This window comes from Aquila chrysaetos, chromosome 6, assembly GCF_900496995.4.
Source record: "Aquila chrysaetos chrysaetos chromosome 6, bAquChr1.4, whole genome shotgun sequence".
In the NCBI taxonomy this organism is placed as follows: domain Eukaryota; kingdom Metazoa; phylum Chordata; class Aves; order Accipitriformes; family Accipitridae; genus Aquila; species Aquila chrysaetos.
In genome coordinates, this window is record NC_044009.1 from 1,061,859 (window position 1) to 1,074,504 (window position 12,646).

General features: G+C 58.1%; 1 protein-coding gene across 4 annotated transcripts in view; it reads right to left on the reverse strand.

Annotated features, from left to right (window-relative positions):
• Positions 1–12,646, reverse strand: part of TP73 (tumor protein p73) — a 37,920-nt gene that overhangs the window by 23,562 nt on the left and 1,712 nt on the right. For 2 of the 4 annotated variants that reach the window (XM_030018309.2, XM_030018312.1), the window contains exons 2-3: positions 5,570–5,665; positions 4,196–4,319 (exon numbers count right to left, since the gene is read on the reverse strand). In XM_030018309.2, coding sequence (XP_029874169.1) covers positions 4,196–4,319; positions 5,570–5,665 — 220 coding nt within the window. Of the gene's footprint in view, positions 1–4,195; positions 4,320–5,569; positions 5,666–7,947; positions 8,776–10,846; positions 10,885–12,646 lie in introns of those variants that run through there. The other 2 variants (XM_030018311.2, XM_030018310.2) reach the window with 2 other exon arrangements.

A 12,646-nucleotide genomic window follows, 5' to 3' on the forward strand; every position in this document is an offset into this window, starting at 1 on the left:
GACCAAGCACCCCCATCCAAGCTTTCCACAATCCCCGGCTTCACCCGGAGAAAAAGTTACAAGAAACTTCAGCAAAACAGGCCTTAAAAATGCGCGTGGAAAGCCCTTGCCCTCCAGCCGGGAAGCTGGTGGCAGGTGACACCGGCTGGCAGGCGTGCAGCACAAGTCACCCTTGAGAAGCAAAGCTCAGGCATCGACCAGGAGGAGAGCAGCAAGGGGAAAAGGGATTGCTGCCTGTCAGGGCTGATCCCCGGGCCAAATAATCCGGGAGAATCACGACTGAGCTGGTTTGTTCTCCCGGGACAACAGAAGGGCCCAGCCATGTGCCTTTTTTAGGGATGAATGGTGCGTAAGTGCTCCGTGCTTGACAAGCAAACAAGGCGATTCTGGCACTACCCTTGCACACGGATGTCCGTACTTGGGAAAATCAGGCTACGGCCGCAGCGCCCGGCAGAGCACGGCACGTGTGCTGCCGCGGTGGCTCATCTCCTGCCGAAACGGGAAATATGGGAAGTAACCGGGAAGCCTTTCGCCTCCCTGCTGCTCGGGAGCCGCTCGGGAGCAGCTGAAGCCTGCGGCTGTAAAGCTTAATGGGTGGGTAAATCGGGACCGATCCACTGAGAAGAGCATCCTGACCTCCGCACGGGAGGGAGCCTTCCCTCGGGAAAAACGGTGACCTCTTCGCACATGAGGGAGATACGAGACCCAGAGCATCACGTCTGCAAGCCGGGCTGGCCACCCCAAGCTGGCGTCCCCTGCCAGCACAAAGCAACAGGCAGCGCCCTGAGGACCGGGGCTTTGCAAATCCACTGGCAGAGATACCCGAAGTCAGGTGCAGGGGGACAAATGACCAACTTGTTTTTTAAAAATGACAAAATTTTGGAAACATTCCCTTAAAAGACAAATCGAAGGCTTGAGTGTTTGTGTGTATATGTGCATGTCAACAAACACAACACAGCCCTTGTGTCTGTGTGTCTGTAAATATATACATACACACACACGTTTATCCACACACAGAGATAAATATTCACAGGACTGCAGCAACGACCTCCCAAGTAACAGCACTAGAGTACAAAACGAACCCGGTACATACATGCTTTGTACCAACACACCTAAGAATAAAAAAAAGGACTGAAGTAATTTCTGGTCGGGAAGTGCAGCACCGCACCTTTCTATCTCTCTCTCGGCGTCGATGCCTGTATCTAACTTTTGCCAGAAAGCAGACACAAACCACTTTTGACTATGAAATCAACCGCAGCGCTTGAGGTCGGGGCTGGAAATGTATCGCCTGCAGCACAGGTACCGTTTCATCTGCTCTACCCTCCCAGAGACTTTAAACCGGGGAGGGAAAGCCTGCCCCGGACCGCGGGTGCCTGCCGTCAGCTCGGCTGAGGAGGTCCCCAGTGGACGACAAACTGGTGCCGGTGGTGCCCAGCACCACGGGGCATTCCTCGGATGGATGCTCCAGCTAACACCCATCCCGTCTGCACGGACGCGGGAGAGGGAGCCTGCACCCCTTTGCACCAAAGGTTTAAATCGCATCTTGGGCTCTGCGCGCGCCGGATCCGGCAAAGCGGGAGAGGAATGCCGACCGAGCCGCCAAGGCTGCAGCATCCCACACCGACACAGCTTGTCGGATGGGGAAGGGCTTGCACCGTGACGAGCCCCTGGCACGTCCCCGGCAGCGGCGGGAGCACGCACCCGGCTCCTGCCTCGGCGGCGGCGGATGATTTCAAATAAAAGCAGTGAGGCAAACCCCATTAATAACAAGTAGCACCTACCGTGGTATAATGCTGCATCGGGTCGCTAATGTACAGCATTTTAGTTGTCTCGGGATTCACGGAGCGCTGGGAAGCGTCCCGCCACGGGAGTCATGGGGTCGGGGCGGCGGCGGGGACGGCCGGGGTGGGAAGGCGAGCGGAATGAGGGAGCGCGGGAGCAGGGCCGGGGCGGGCAGCGCCAGGGATGCTGCGCTGGCCACCCGTGTGCCGCCGTGTGTTGGCTTTTTTGCTTTTTTCATCTCCCTTAGTTCTGTCAACTAGCTGCATCCAACAACAAAACGGGGCCCACCCCTTCTGTCCCTCATGACTATTCATTAAAGCACAGGGCAGGCCCCAGCTTGCCCAGTGATGGACTGGGCGATACCAACCATTCCCACCGCAGGGAGAGCGGGGGTCCAGCTCCATCATCAAACCCGGCGAGATTCTACCCCAGAAAGCTGCTTGCAGCCGCGCTGGGCTGGAAACCCGCTTGGCCGGCACCCTTCGCCAGCAGACCGAGGTGGCTGCACTTGCATCGACCAGGCGATGCAGTGACTCTGAGACAGCTCCTTATCTCAGAGACACGGAGTTATCCCTATCTAGATGGATAGATATGGATAGGTGTGGATAGATGGATATCTAGATGGCCAGATAGGGATAGAGGGCGAGCCAGACATCTAGATGGACAGATATGGATAGATAGATATCTGGAGCGACCAGGCAGATTTCCTTCTGCCTCGAGGCGGATGGGGGAACGGTGTTTCTTACGGCCAGACCCCACTGTGGAAGGCTGCACACTGAAGCAGATAAGCAGTTCAAAGAGCGTCGTGGCGTGTTTTGGAAGGTGGAACCAGCCTGCGTCGCCCACCTCCCCGCACCGGTGCGCGCGCGCAGACCCACGCACAAGGAGGTCAGCGGCAGTGTCGTACGTAAAGCCGAGAGCACCGCGCGAACTACCAGTCCTGAAGCTGTCATCTCTCAGCAAAAAGGGTGGCTGAGGAATCGCTTACACTTTTAATCGCACCAACTCCTCCCACAGGACCCCGGTACGGGTTTTAGGAGCAGTGCAGTGCCCAAGCAATGCTGAGAGGGAGCATCTCGCCCGACGGGAGGGCAGGTCGCAGAGCGTTTCGGTGGCCTGCTCGCATCCACCAAGCACCAGCACCGGCGCTGGGTACCGCAGCACCCGCTGCTTCCCGCACGTCCGCCCCAGCCCTGCTGAGCACCACAACCAGCAGCATCGCAGTGCGGACCGAGCGGCCCCTCCGCTGCCGCTCCCGTGTCTCTTGCCTTTCTTTCGGTCCGGTGCCATCACGTTATCTGTGCATTTATTTTCGTGCGCGTCAGCCTGCCACGCGTTTCGGTGATGCCAGCCGGCGAGACCTGGCCGCGGCTCACCGGGAGCTCGGCAGCGCAGCGCTCGGTTGCACCATCGGGCCAATGTAAATATTTACTACCGGCTCATTATCCCGAGCAAGGGCCGGGAGCCGGCTCTGCCCTGCCTGCGCGCAGCCGCTGTGCTCAGAGCCCTGCAAGGCCCTGGCAGCACCGAATCCCGCCGGGCTCAGCTTCGGTTCCAGCGGGAACAGCAAGCGAGGCGATGGCAAGCTAAGCGAGGCAATGGCAAGCTCAGCGAGGGGCAGCTCCCCAATTAGCACCACCGCCCCCGCCGGATCCCTCTGCCAGGCTCCTGCCCGCTGCAGACAAAGGCCGGGGAAGGGAGGGAAAGCAAGCGAAAAGCGAGGGAGAAGGGGGCCGGGGGAGGGGACGCAAGCTGGCGAGGAGGGAAACGGTGGCTTTCTGGAGGGAGATGCCGCCAACGGCCGGGGCTGCTTCAGGGATGCTCCCGGGAGGCCACCCTGCTCGGGGCACTGAACGTGCACAAGCGACCCGGACGTCTCGCAGGACCGCTACGCTTTTCAAACCCTCTCTCCGCCTTAGACACCAGCGCACCAGCTTCTTGGAGGGGAGGGCGATGGCACGGACCCTCGGAGACCGTGGCGGGAGCAGAGCTGGGCACTGGGAGCGCGACGTGCCCCTCCAGCAGCTCTGCCTCGTCAGCAGCTTGCAAACGGCTTTGACTACCCAGCATGTTTATACCGGAGCGAATGACACTCTCCTCCTGCCGGGGTACTCGAGCTCCGCCGCCGTTGCAGCACAGAGCCCCTGCGGCTGCGTGCAGAGATGTTATCTGTTAATAAGGAGCCACTATTTGACTGACCGCTGTACCATCCGGCTGCAATCCTGCAGTGCAGTCATCAATTACAGGTTATCAGACCCTGCACAAATGACAGCAGCGCTGCACCCGTAGTGTTTGTGTTCGGTTTGTGAACCAGCAAGCATCCCACTGCCCACCCCAGAGCCCCCAGCCCGCTACGGGGAAACCAGGTTTGTGTCTGATGGGGCTCCCATTGGTGCAGTCTGAGCACACTCACCATGACCGAGTCATTCATGCTTCTCATCTGGAAGACGTCCATCGTGACCTCTGTGCGGTTGGAGACCTCATTGCTGCCTGTGTGGTTGGAGGGAGGGAGGTCGAAGTAGGTGCTGTCTGGCTCCCTGTGGAAAAGGTGACGGCAGGCAGTCAGCCTCCCAGCTCTCCATCACAGCCCGCACCACCACCGCCCAGCAACGTGCGATTCCCTTGAACCTCGTCCCCTTCTCAACTTCTCCCTCCATCCTCTGCTTTGATTTTCACATGGCAGAGCAGGCTTTGCCTGGTGGGTAAAGCAAGCAGAGATGGGACGGTTTTCACCCCCCAGCTGCTCTAGCGTATCTGTCACCTCAGGATGTCTTTTAAGTGAGAGGATACCAAGGAAGAAAGAGCATGGAGTGAAGCACAGTCCTTCCTCCTTGCTTGATTAGAGCGTGAGGCTCAAAGGCCAGAAGACTTGCAAAAGTCTTGGTGTGACCGGAAGATGTTTAATTTTAGAAAATACCCATTTTAATTAGGCAGCCACCAAGCCTCACGACCTCACGAGTGGCAACCGACGAGTAAGAGCGCATCCTCCCAGGCTTGGTGCCAGCATCCCCTGCCCCACCCCGGGCAAGGGTCCCAGCCGAAAGGCACCATCTCCGTGTGGGACAGAGGGTCTCACGTACCAACGCCAGGCTCCAAGGGCCACGGTTCAGGGAAACCGGCCAGCTGTGCCGGTACTCGGCCGCGGCTGGCCGGGGCTGGCTCCGTGAGCAGCCCTGACGTGCCCACGGGGATGCGGGCAGGGGCCCCAGGGTGCTGCAGCAGGCAGGGCACGGAGGATGAGGTCCGGCTGCTCTCCTCGGCACGAGAATGACTCAGTCTCCCCTTCCCCAGCTGCTGCTGCGGCATTTCTGGTCCCCAAACGCCTTTGCTTCCTCGAGCGAGAGGAAGCGTGCCCCGATGCTGACCTCCGACGTGCACGGGGGCAGCCGCGCCGTGGGAGCGCCGCGCCGCGCTTCGCAGCCTTTGCGTGTACCGCGCACGTCGAAAACGCGGGCGGCTGCACGACCCTTTTCAGAAACAGCGCCCGATACCTGGAAACAAGGTTTGTGGGGCTCTGCTTCCAGCATTTGCGCGCTCCACAGCCTTTGAACCGCCTAGCGTCGCAAGGGCAAAGGCGTTTGGCGAAAGAAATGGTCTGAGGCGAGTGACTGGAGTCTGGGAGCAAAATTCTCAGTGTGGGAAATGGAATTCGTGAAAACTGGCGCAGGCAAAAGAAACTTGCCTCCCTTCGGGCCACAGCAATGATACGTGCTAACGCAGATTACGGAGCAAAGGGCCACTTCTGCCTCAGAATACACCTCAAGGCAAATGATCAACCACCACTTACAGTGTGCTCCAGAGGTGCTCAAACGTCGTGCCTTCATCAGCTGGAGATGACTGGGACATCTTCGCAGAGGGGGAGTCTGACAAGGGATAAATCACTCTAGGGGCAAAGAAAAACAGCAACGTTAGCATCGCTGGAGTGCCATCTCACGTCAGCAAAGCGGCCGGCGAAGGGCAGGAGTTTCCCACCTCGCTCCCAGCGGCACGGCAGGGACCGGACCCCCAAAGGGCCCATCGTGGGGAGGCGATGCCCCCCCATACCACAGCGGGCTGCAGGCAAGGAACGGCGTGGGTGACCCAAGCTTAGCCTGCCCTGGAGTCTGCTGCCCTGAAAGACAGCTTGCACAGGACAGGAGGCGACTGGCAACTCCTTCGCTGCAGACCAGGACTGCAGATAACAAAATAAAACCGCCGGGCTTTCCCGTAGGGGCTGGCGTTTCTGGTGACGCCATCGCGGGCCAGCATTCTTACAAATATGTAGGTGTTTTGGGAAGGGCCAAAGTGGCAGGGCGTTGGGTTGTCAGCCCATTTCTGCTAAGCACTGATCCTGTGGCTCGAGGCTCCCGTTTCAGATATTTACGCTGTGCTTCAGCGTGGCTACGAACAGCTCCCCCAGCCCTGGGGAGGCTTTGCACGGCTGTTCTTAGTAATCACTTTGGACCAGCTTCATTCAGCAAAGGGTTTAGACTCGCCGGTTAGACACAGCAATACCGAACTCCTGAGTATCGGCTCTCCGAATCAAAATGAAACCCCAAGCTCGGTGGCAAAAAAAACCCCTTGCAGCAAGAATCGGAGCCGAAGGCAGCCTTGCTGCAGCCCTGGCCTGCACGGTGTGGTCCCTGCTCCCCTGAGAGCAGCCCGTGTGCCTGGCTGCTCCGGGGTCGGGACCAGACGAGGGGTGAGGAAATCCTACTCCGCGGATCTGGGGAATACGGGAGAGACGTTCCTCTCTCTGAATCACAGCAGTGCCACAAATTCAGGCCGCGGGCGGTAGCCTGTAGGCTGGTATATGAGATATGCTCGGCTGCCACCAGCTCCGAGCAAGGCATGCCAGGGAGGTGGGATTGCAGAGCTCTGAGCACCGGCAGGAGCTCAGGCATCCCCCGTAGCCAGCGGCCACTTAAACCGCTTCGAAAGAAGTCTGCCTGTTTTGATGTAGCCCTTCAGCCCCGATCCTGGTTTGTCCATTTTGGGCACGGGGCAGCTTTTGTGCCGGGAACATGGTTTTTCAACAGGCTAACATATTTTTCTCAGGAAGCTCTAGCTGCAAATGCCCACAAATCCCGAAAGGCATAAAGACAGGCAAGACACCCAGATGCATAGTCCAAGTTTACGGAGAAGCCATGATGCAGATATGCTACATCTTATTTGTTCAGACGTTAAAATGACCTTCCCATGTCTAAGCAGCTTGCAAACGTTATTGAATGGGCTATTACGCCCCCCAAGCCACGCAAGGCAGGAATGTTGCCTCTTCTTTGCAGATGGGGAAGCGTTACTGGGAGAAAGCACACCCTTTACCCAGGACCGTGTACGGGAAGTCTGGGGGAAAGCCAGTTTTTCAGCCAAAGCCTTCCGAAGGCGACTGCATAGGCATAACCAGAGCCATCCTTAGTCCGATCTGTTCCTCTTGCCCCCGGACAACATTTCGTGGCCTCTTTCAAGTGCGGAAGGAAGCACGCAGCGTACCTCGGCTCTCCCTTTGTGCCCAGCACCTCTCCGAGCCCAGCAGCCGGAGCGGCAGATTTTGCGGAGCCATCTTGAGCCCCACGCTGCCTTCCTCTGCTGGCAACCCCGCCGTGCCGTCGTCCTCCTCCTCCTCGCTAACCCACTCCCTGGAAGCGGTGGGACCTCTTCCCTGCCCTGGCTGACACGGACATGCCCCAGGCACCATCTGGCTACGCCTTTTACCCACGCCAGTGTTAGCATCTCGTTTCAACTCGGTACTGACATCTAATAGTGAAAGCCTGAAAACTTCCTGCTTTTGGGGCTCGAGCCGCCGAGCACGAGGGCAGCGGCTTTCTAACAGAGTGAAGCTCGGGGTCGCCGGGCCCCCCCTGAGTCAGCTGGGGAGCGGGTAGCTGCAGGGGCCGGGCATTAAAACGAAAGCAGGGCGGTACACCCCACCGGCCGATCCCGCCAGCCACTTTCCGCACCATCTGCGGGAGACGGCATCCGCGGACGCTCTTCCAGGAGGGTTCGGTACAGCGGAGGAGGGCTCGTTCCCCGCGGGTCTCGTCGCGGGAGAGCTAGCAGTGAGAGTCCGGTGTCCTCCCATCCCTCCTCGTCCCACGTGCGACACGCAGAGAAATGAAAGGACCTACGGGGCAGCTTTGAGAAAAGGAAAAGCCTAGAGCTGAGGCAGGCGACTGCTGGTGGCCTTACCCTGCTTCCATGCTGCTTTCCCTGGCCCAGGGCAGCGGCAGCTTCAGGAAGGAGCCAGGTCTTTCCCTTCAGCAGAGAAAGCACCTCCGCACCGCCCCGGCTGCGTGGTCATGATGGGTGACACCAGCTCTAACCACGTGGCTGCACTCGTTTTCAAAAGGAAAAAAACCTGAATATTTTAAGGGCGTTTTGGAAGTTCCCTTTCTCTTTCAAAGCACAACCGGCGTTTGCAAAGCCAGGCCAGTATCTTCCTCACCTTTGAGCTCTAAACTCCACGGCACAAAGGGAAGCTCGGGCTGTCGGCGTTGTTAATGCACATCCCTGCTGCAGTGATCACTGCACATCTTGGGAAAGCATCTCTGCAGCAAGAACGACAGCCGGGCATCTAAGACCATAAAGAATCACAAAAGACTTTGCAAATAGGGTTCCCCAAGGTCGGCAGCGGTGCCGATGACAGCGTACTTTACTCTAAAAGGAGGTGCCATTCAGACTCCCATTATGCAATGAGTGGGGGAGGCATTCACGTTCAGGGAAGTTGGGAAAGCGCTCTGATGGTGAGGTCCAGAAGGAAAAGACACCCCATCGGAAGCAGTGGAGGCCCAGTGGCACAGCAAAATTCGAGGTGAACTAGGAAGAGCCGTAGAGACTAATTCCACATTGCTAGAGAAGCATTCCTAAACGGCTTGGATGTCATTACCTTCCCAGTGCCTATAGGCTATGTAAATGGCACTGGGAGGTGACTAACCTGGGGCTAAACACGTCAGCAGTGGCAGAGCTCAAGATCGGCCACAGCCCAGGTTCAGCTCCTCTGCCGCTTCCAGCCCCCTGGGTCGGTTCGGAGGCTATTTCGCCTCCGCTGTAACTGCGTCAGCTCCCTGATGTCACCAGCTTCCCACCACCAAAAGGAAGACCTGAGGTATCACCCCGACTTCTACCAGAAAGCGTTCTCTAGCCAAACCCCCACCGGGAGGATTGAACACCTCCAGAGACCCAAACCTGCTTATTAAACTGAAGATCTCTTTGCCCAGGGACGGGTGCGGCAAGGGGACCGCCGTCCCTTCTGCCTCGACGCAGCGGGGAGGCGATGGGGGATGCTTGGCATGGCAGGACGTGCGCCAGATTTATTGCAGGCTTCTAGAGGAAGAAAGACCGAAATGTGCAAACCAGGGGGTTTGGTGCTGGGCACCGAGGCTGCTGGCGGGATTTGCCTGTTCTCACTTGGGAGAGCTGCTCCCCGCGTGCTTCCCCAAGCCGGCTCCGCCGTTCACTGGATTGCTGCTTCCCTCTGTTGCTAGTCAGGGCATTGCAGGGAAACTCCATTCAGGGGGAAAAAAAAAGCCAGGAGTACGGAGACAAAGCCTGCGAAGAGGCGATCCGCCACCTTCGCTTGCGTTGGGGCTCCGCTGCCACCTCCGCCGGGGCTGCGGGCGTGGGCTGGGTCTCTCCGGGGGCTGGTTCCTTCTGTCCACGTACCTTCCCTGTGAATTGCCACCGAAGTGCTTTCCAAAGGGTTGGTATGGAAAGCAGTCTTTTCCCCACTGCCGTGACTTCGGCTGTATCCGAAAGGCCAAGCCAGCCCCCGCTCCGCTGAAGCAGCCGTTTCCCCCCCAGCCCCAGGGACACAAGGAGAATGAAAAGCACGCACCGAGGTCCACTACAGCCCTCCCGAGGCGGGAGAACAGCTCTCTGGAGAAGCAGAGCGGATGAACTTGCATATATTCAACCGTGCTTCGTTCAGCCCACGGTTGGTGTTTTGACCACAGTCTGAACATATTCTTTGAATTATTATAAATTCAACTTCCTTCTTTCATTAATGGAAGGAAAGGGAAGGGTACCGCGAGCGTAATGAGGGGCTGAAGCCTTGCTGAGAGTGATGCCTGGCAGCTGAGTTTCTGCGCTCTCTCGAAGGAGCATCTTTGATCTCACCATTAACTTTAAGCCTCAGCTTTAGGCACTTAGACATGTCTGTCGCTATTTCACCTGGGAATAACATATTTGCCACTATCCTGCCGCTCTAACAGCCCAGAATGAAACGTGACAGCATTTTGCAGCCAGCTTAAAGGGAGATAAATGCACAAAACCTGTGTAACAGGGCTGTTCCTAATTCCTAAAGACTCTTGGCCCATCCTGAGAGAGGAAGACTGCCGAGAGCCATTTCCAACTCTCACACCGAGCTGCTGTGTATTGCTTGACGGCTTGTGAACCGGCCCCTGGACGGTCTCTCCTCCCCGCCTCTGCGCAACGAGAACCATCAGGCTCATCCAGCCTGCAGCAAATAATGTTTGCAAAATGCTGACGGATCCCCAAGTGCCAACGCTACCCTGTGCTATTGCTCATTTGTCCCAGATTATTAAATTCACACCTGTGAAACGAGCCTTGTAAAAGCGACCGAGAGCCAGCGAGCTTTCCTGCAGCACACTTGGATCTCAGGAGCCCTCCTTGGGGTCCAGCAGCTTACTAACACTTTTCTTTCCAGGGAGCAGGCAGGTTCGACAGAAACGCTCTCTGACAGATAGAGTCGTCGATAGGCAGCTCGTGATGGGGCAGGAGTCTAAACCAGCCAACTCTCCCTCCCTCCCTGGCAGCCCGAGCGTCAGCCCTGCCTAGGGACCCGGCGGCGGGCAGCCAGCCTCAGCATCCTGCCGGTACCCAGCCCCACCTCTGCTTTTCCCATTCAAGGCTTGGCCGGTTTTTCCTCCGCAAGTGCTTTACCTCCGGATCTAAGGCACTTGGGAGCAAACTTTACAAGACGCTTTAATATTGTGTAACTAGCCTACAAAGCAAAGCGGCCGCAAATCATCTTCCAGCTGCGTTATCGAGCACTCGAGAGAGGGTCGTGCTGAGTAACTCACACACACAAATAGCAAGGGGTTTCCTTTTGTCGGTTTTTTCCTCCTACCTGCTCTGGCTCCCCAAGCGTTTCGAGTTCCCCCGGAGGTCTCCCGCGGACAGGAGCGGCCTGGGATTGAGGATCTATGTTATTTACTGCACTACAATCAAGTAGCGTCCCGGTCGCCTAGGCAATGACATTGGAGCTGTTGAAAGCTATGTGAAAAGTGAGGCAAAAGCTTGTGCGCTCCTTCCTGGAATAGGAGGCAGTTGCAAGGGGGTGGGGAATGCTCAGCCAAGCGTGCCGGGGAATTAAGCTGGTCACCAGCGCCAAAGTGACTCGGGGGCAAGCTGGCTCTCGGGGCTCCGGCAGCGGCAGCCACCCACCAGCGCTGCCCCCCGGGGCGGCTGCTGGGGGTTAATCGTGATGGAGCGGGTAAGGAGACCCGATGGGGACCGCCGCACTGAAAGAGGCTCTTCTCCCGACCAGGCTGATGGGCTGAGTTGGTTTTGTGCTCGCCTTGGTCAAAATGACCAGCTTTTTCTCTTGGGGGGTTGGAGGACCGGGGCAGCCTGGCTGGGGGACCAGCAAGGGCCAGCATTTCACCCCGCTGCTCCCCCCCGTGGGAAGAATGGCTTGCCGAGACACATGTAGAGTGGCAGCGGATGAAGATGGAATATTTCTGGTTAAAAACCATCAGCCATGAGACTCTGATTATCTGTGTTGTGTGGACTCACTAATGCACCTTCTTACTGACACCTGTGTTCAAAAGCTACCGTTTTGCTGGTCGCTTGCCCTTTAGCCTGCACGTGGGGACTTGGGGGGAACGGCGAGCGGCGTTCATTGCTGCTAAATCATCGCCTGCGCTTTTAAGCCTCTCCATTCGGAGACCAGCAGCCCGGCTCTGCCCGCCGGCACCCGCTCTTCGCTTTCCGGGGCAGATGGTGACAGCGGAGCAGCTGTCACGTTCTGTCCCTTCGTTATGGGCAGGGCCAGAAAACAGACGCCTTTGCCAGCCCCTAAGCACGTTGGAGCCGCTGTAATCAGTTTTGGGGACCGAAATACCTAACCCATACTGAAAACAGGCCTCGAGCATTTGCTCTGATCCCGAGGTTTATTTTTCAAATGACGGTGATTGCATTCCCGGGACAAGGAGGTGGGCTCCCGCCCGGAGCACCGCTCTGGCTGGGCACGGGAGCCGGGCTCGCTGCCCACCCACGAATGCAGGGGGGCATGGGCTTGCAGGAGCGAAGGAGGAAGGCCTGCGTACCCCCGCTGCTGCTGGGGGGGACGGTCAGCAGCGGGGGGACACGGAGCCCTCCGGTGCCCAAAGCACCCGACCGGTTTTAGGACACAGACCTCCCCATCATGGTAGTGGCAGGGGGCTGTTTCCCAAAGGAATACGTGCCCTGGCAGGGGTCAGCCGGGCTGCTCCCCTCAACTGGTGACCCTTGGCTCCTTCTCCTCCCAAAACTTTATTATTATTTATTATTACCTATTCTACCCCAACTGGCATCCTGCTCACCGCTGTGGTTCTACTGCAATTTGCAGCCCCTCTGTCCTAGCTAGGGAGCCTTGCCGGACGCCCCGGCTGCTCTCCCGTTGCTGGGGGTAATTAGCCCGGCGCGGTAATTAGCCCGGGGCAGTAATTAGCCCGGGCGCGGGACGCTGCCCGCGGAAAGTCCCCACGTTAGGGGAAGGGGGGGGCTCGCCGACGACGGGGAGGAGCCGGGCGGCGGGGGAGGCAGGCTGTAGAAGGGCCATCTGGCCACACCGCCTCTCGTTAAAGGGCTCATTTGCATAACTATTACTTTCACGGGGCGGCTTCCCGCCTGCTTCCCGCCGCCGCACGGCGGGCACGGCCCGGCC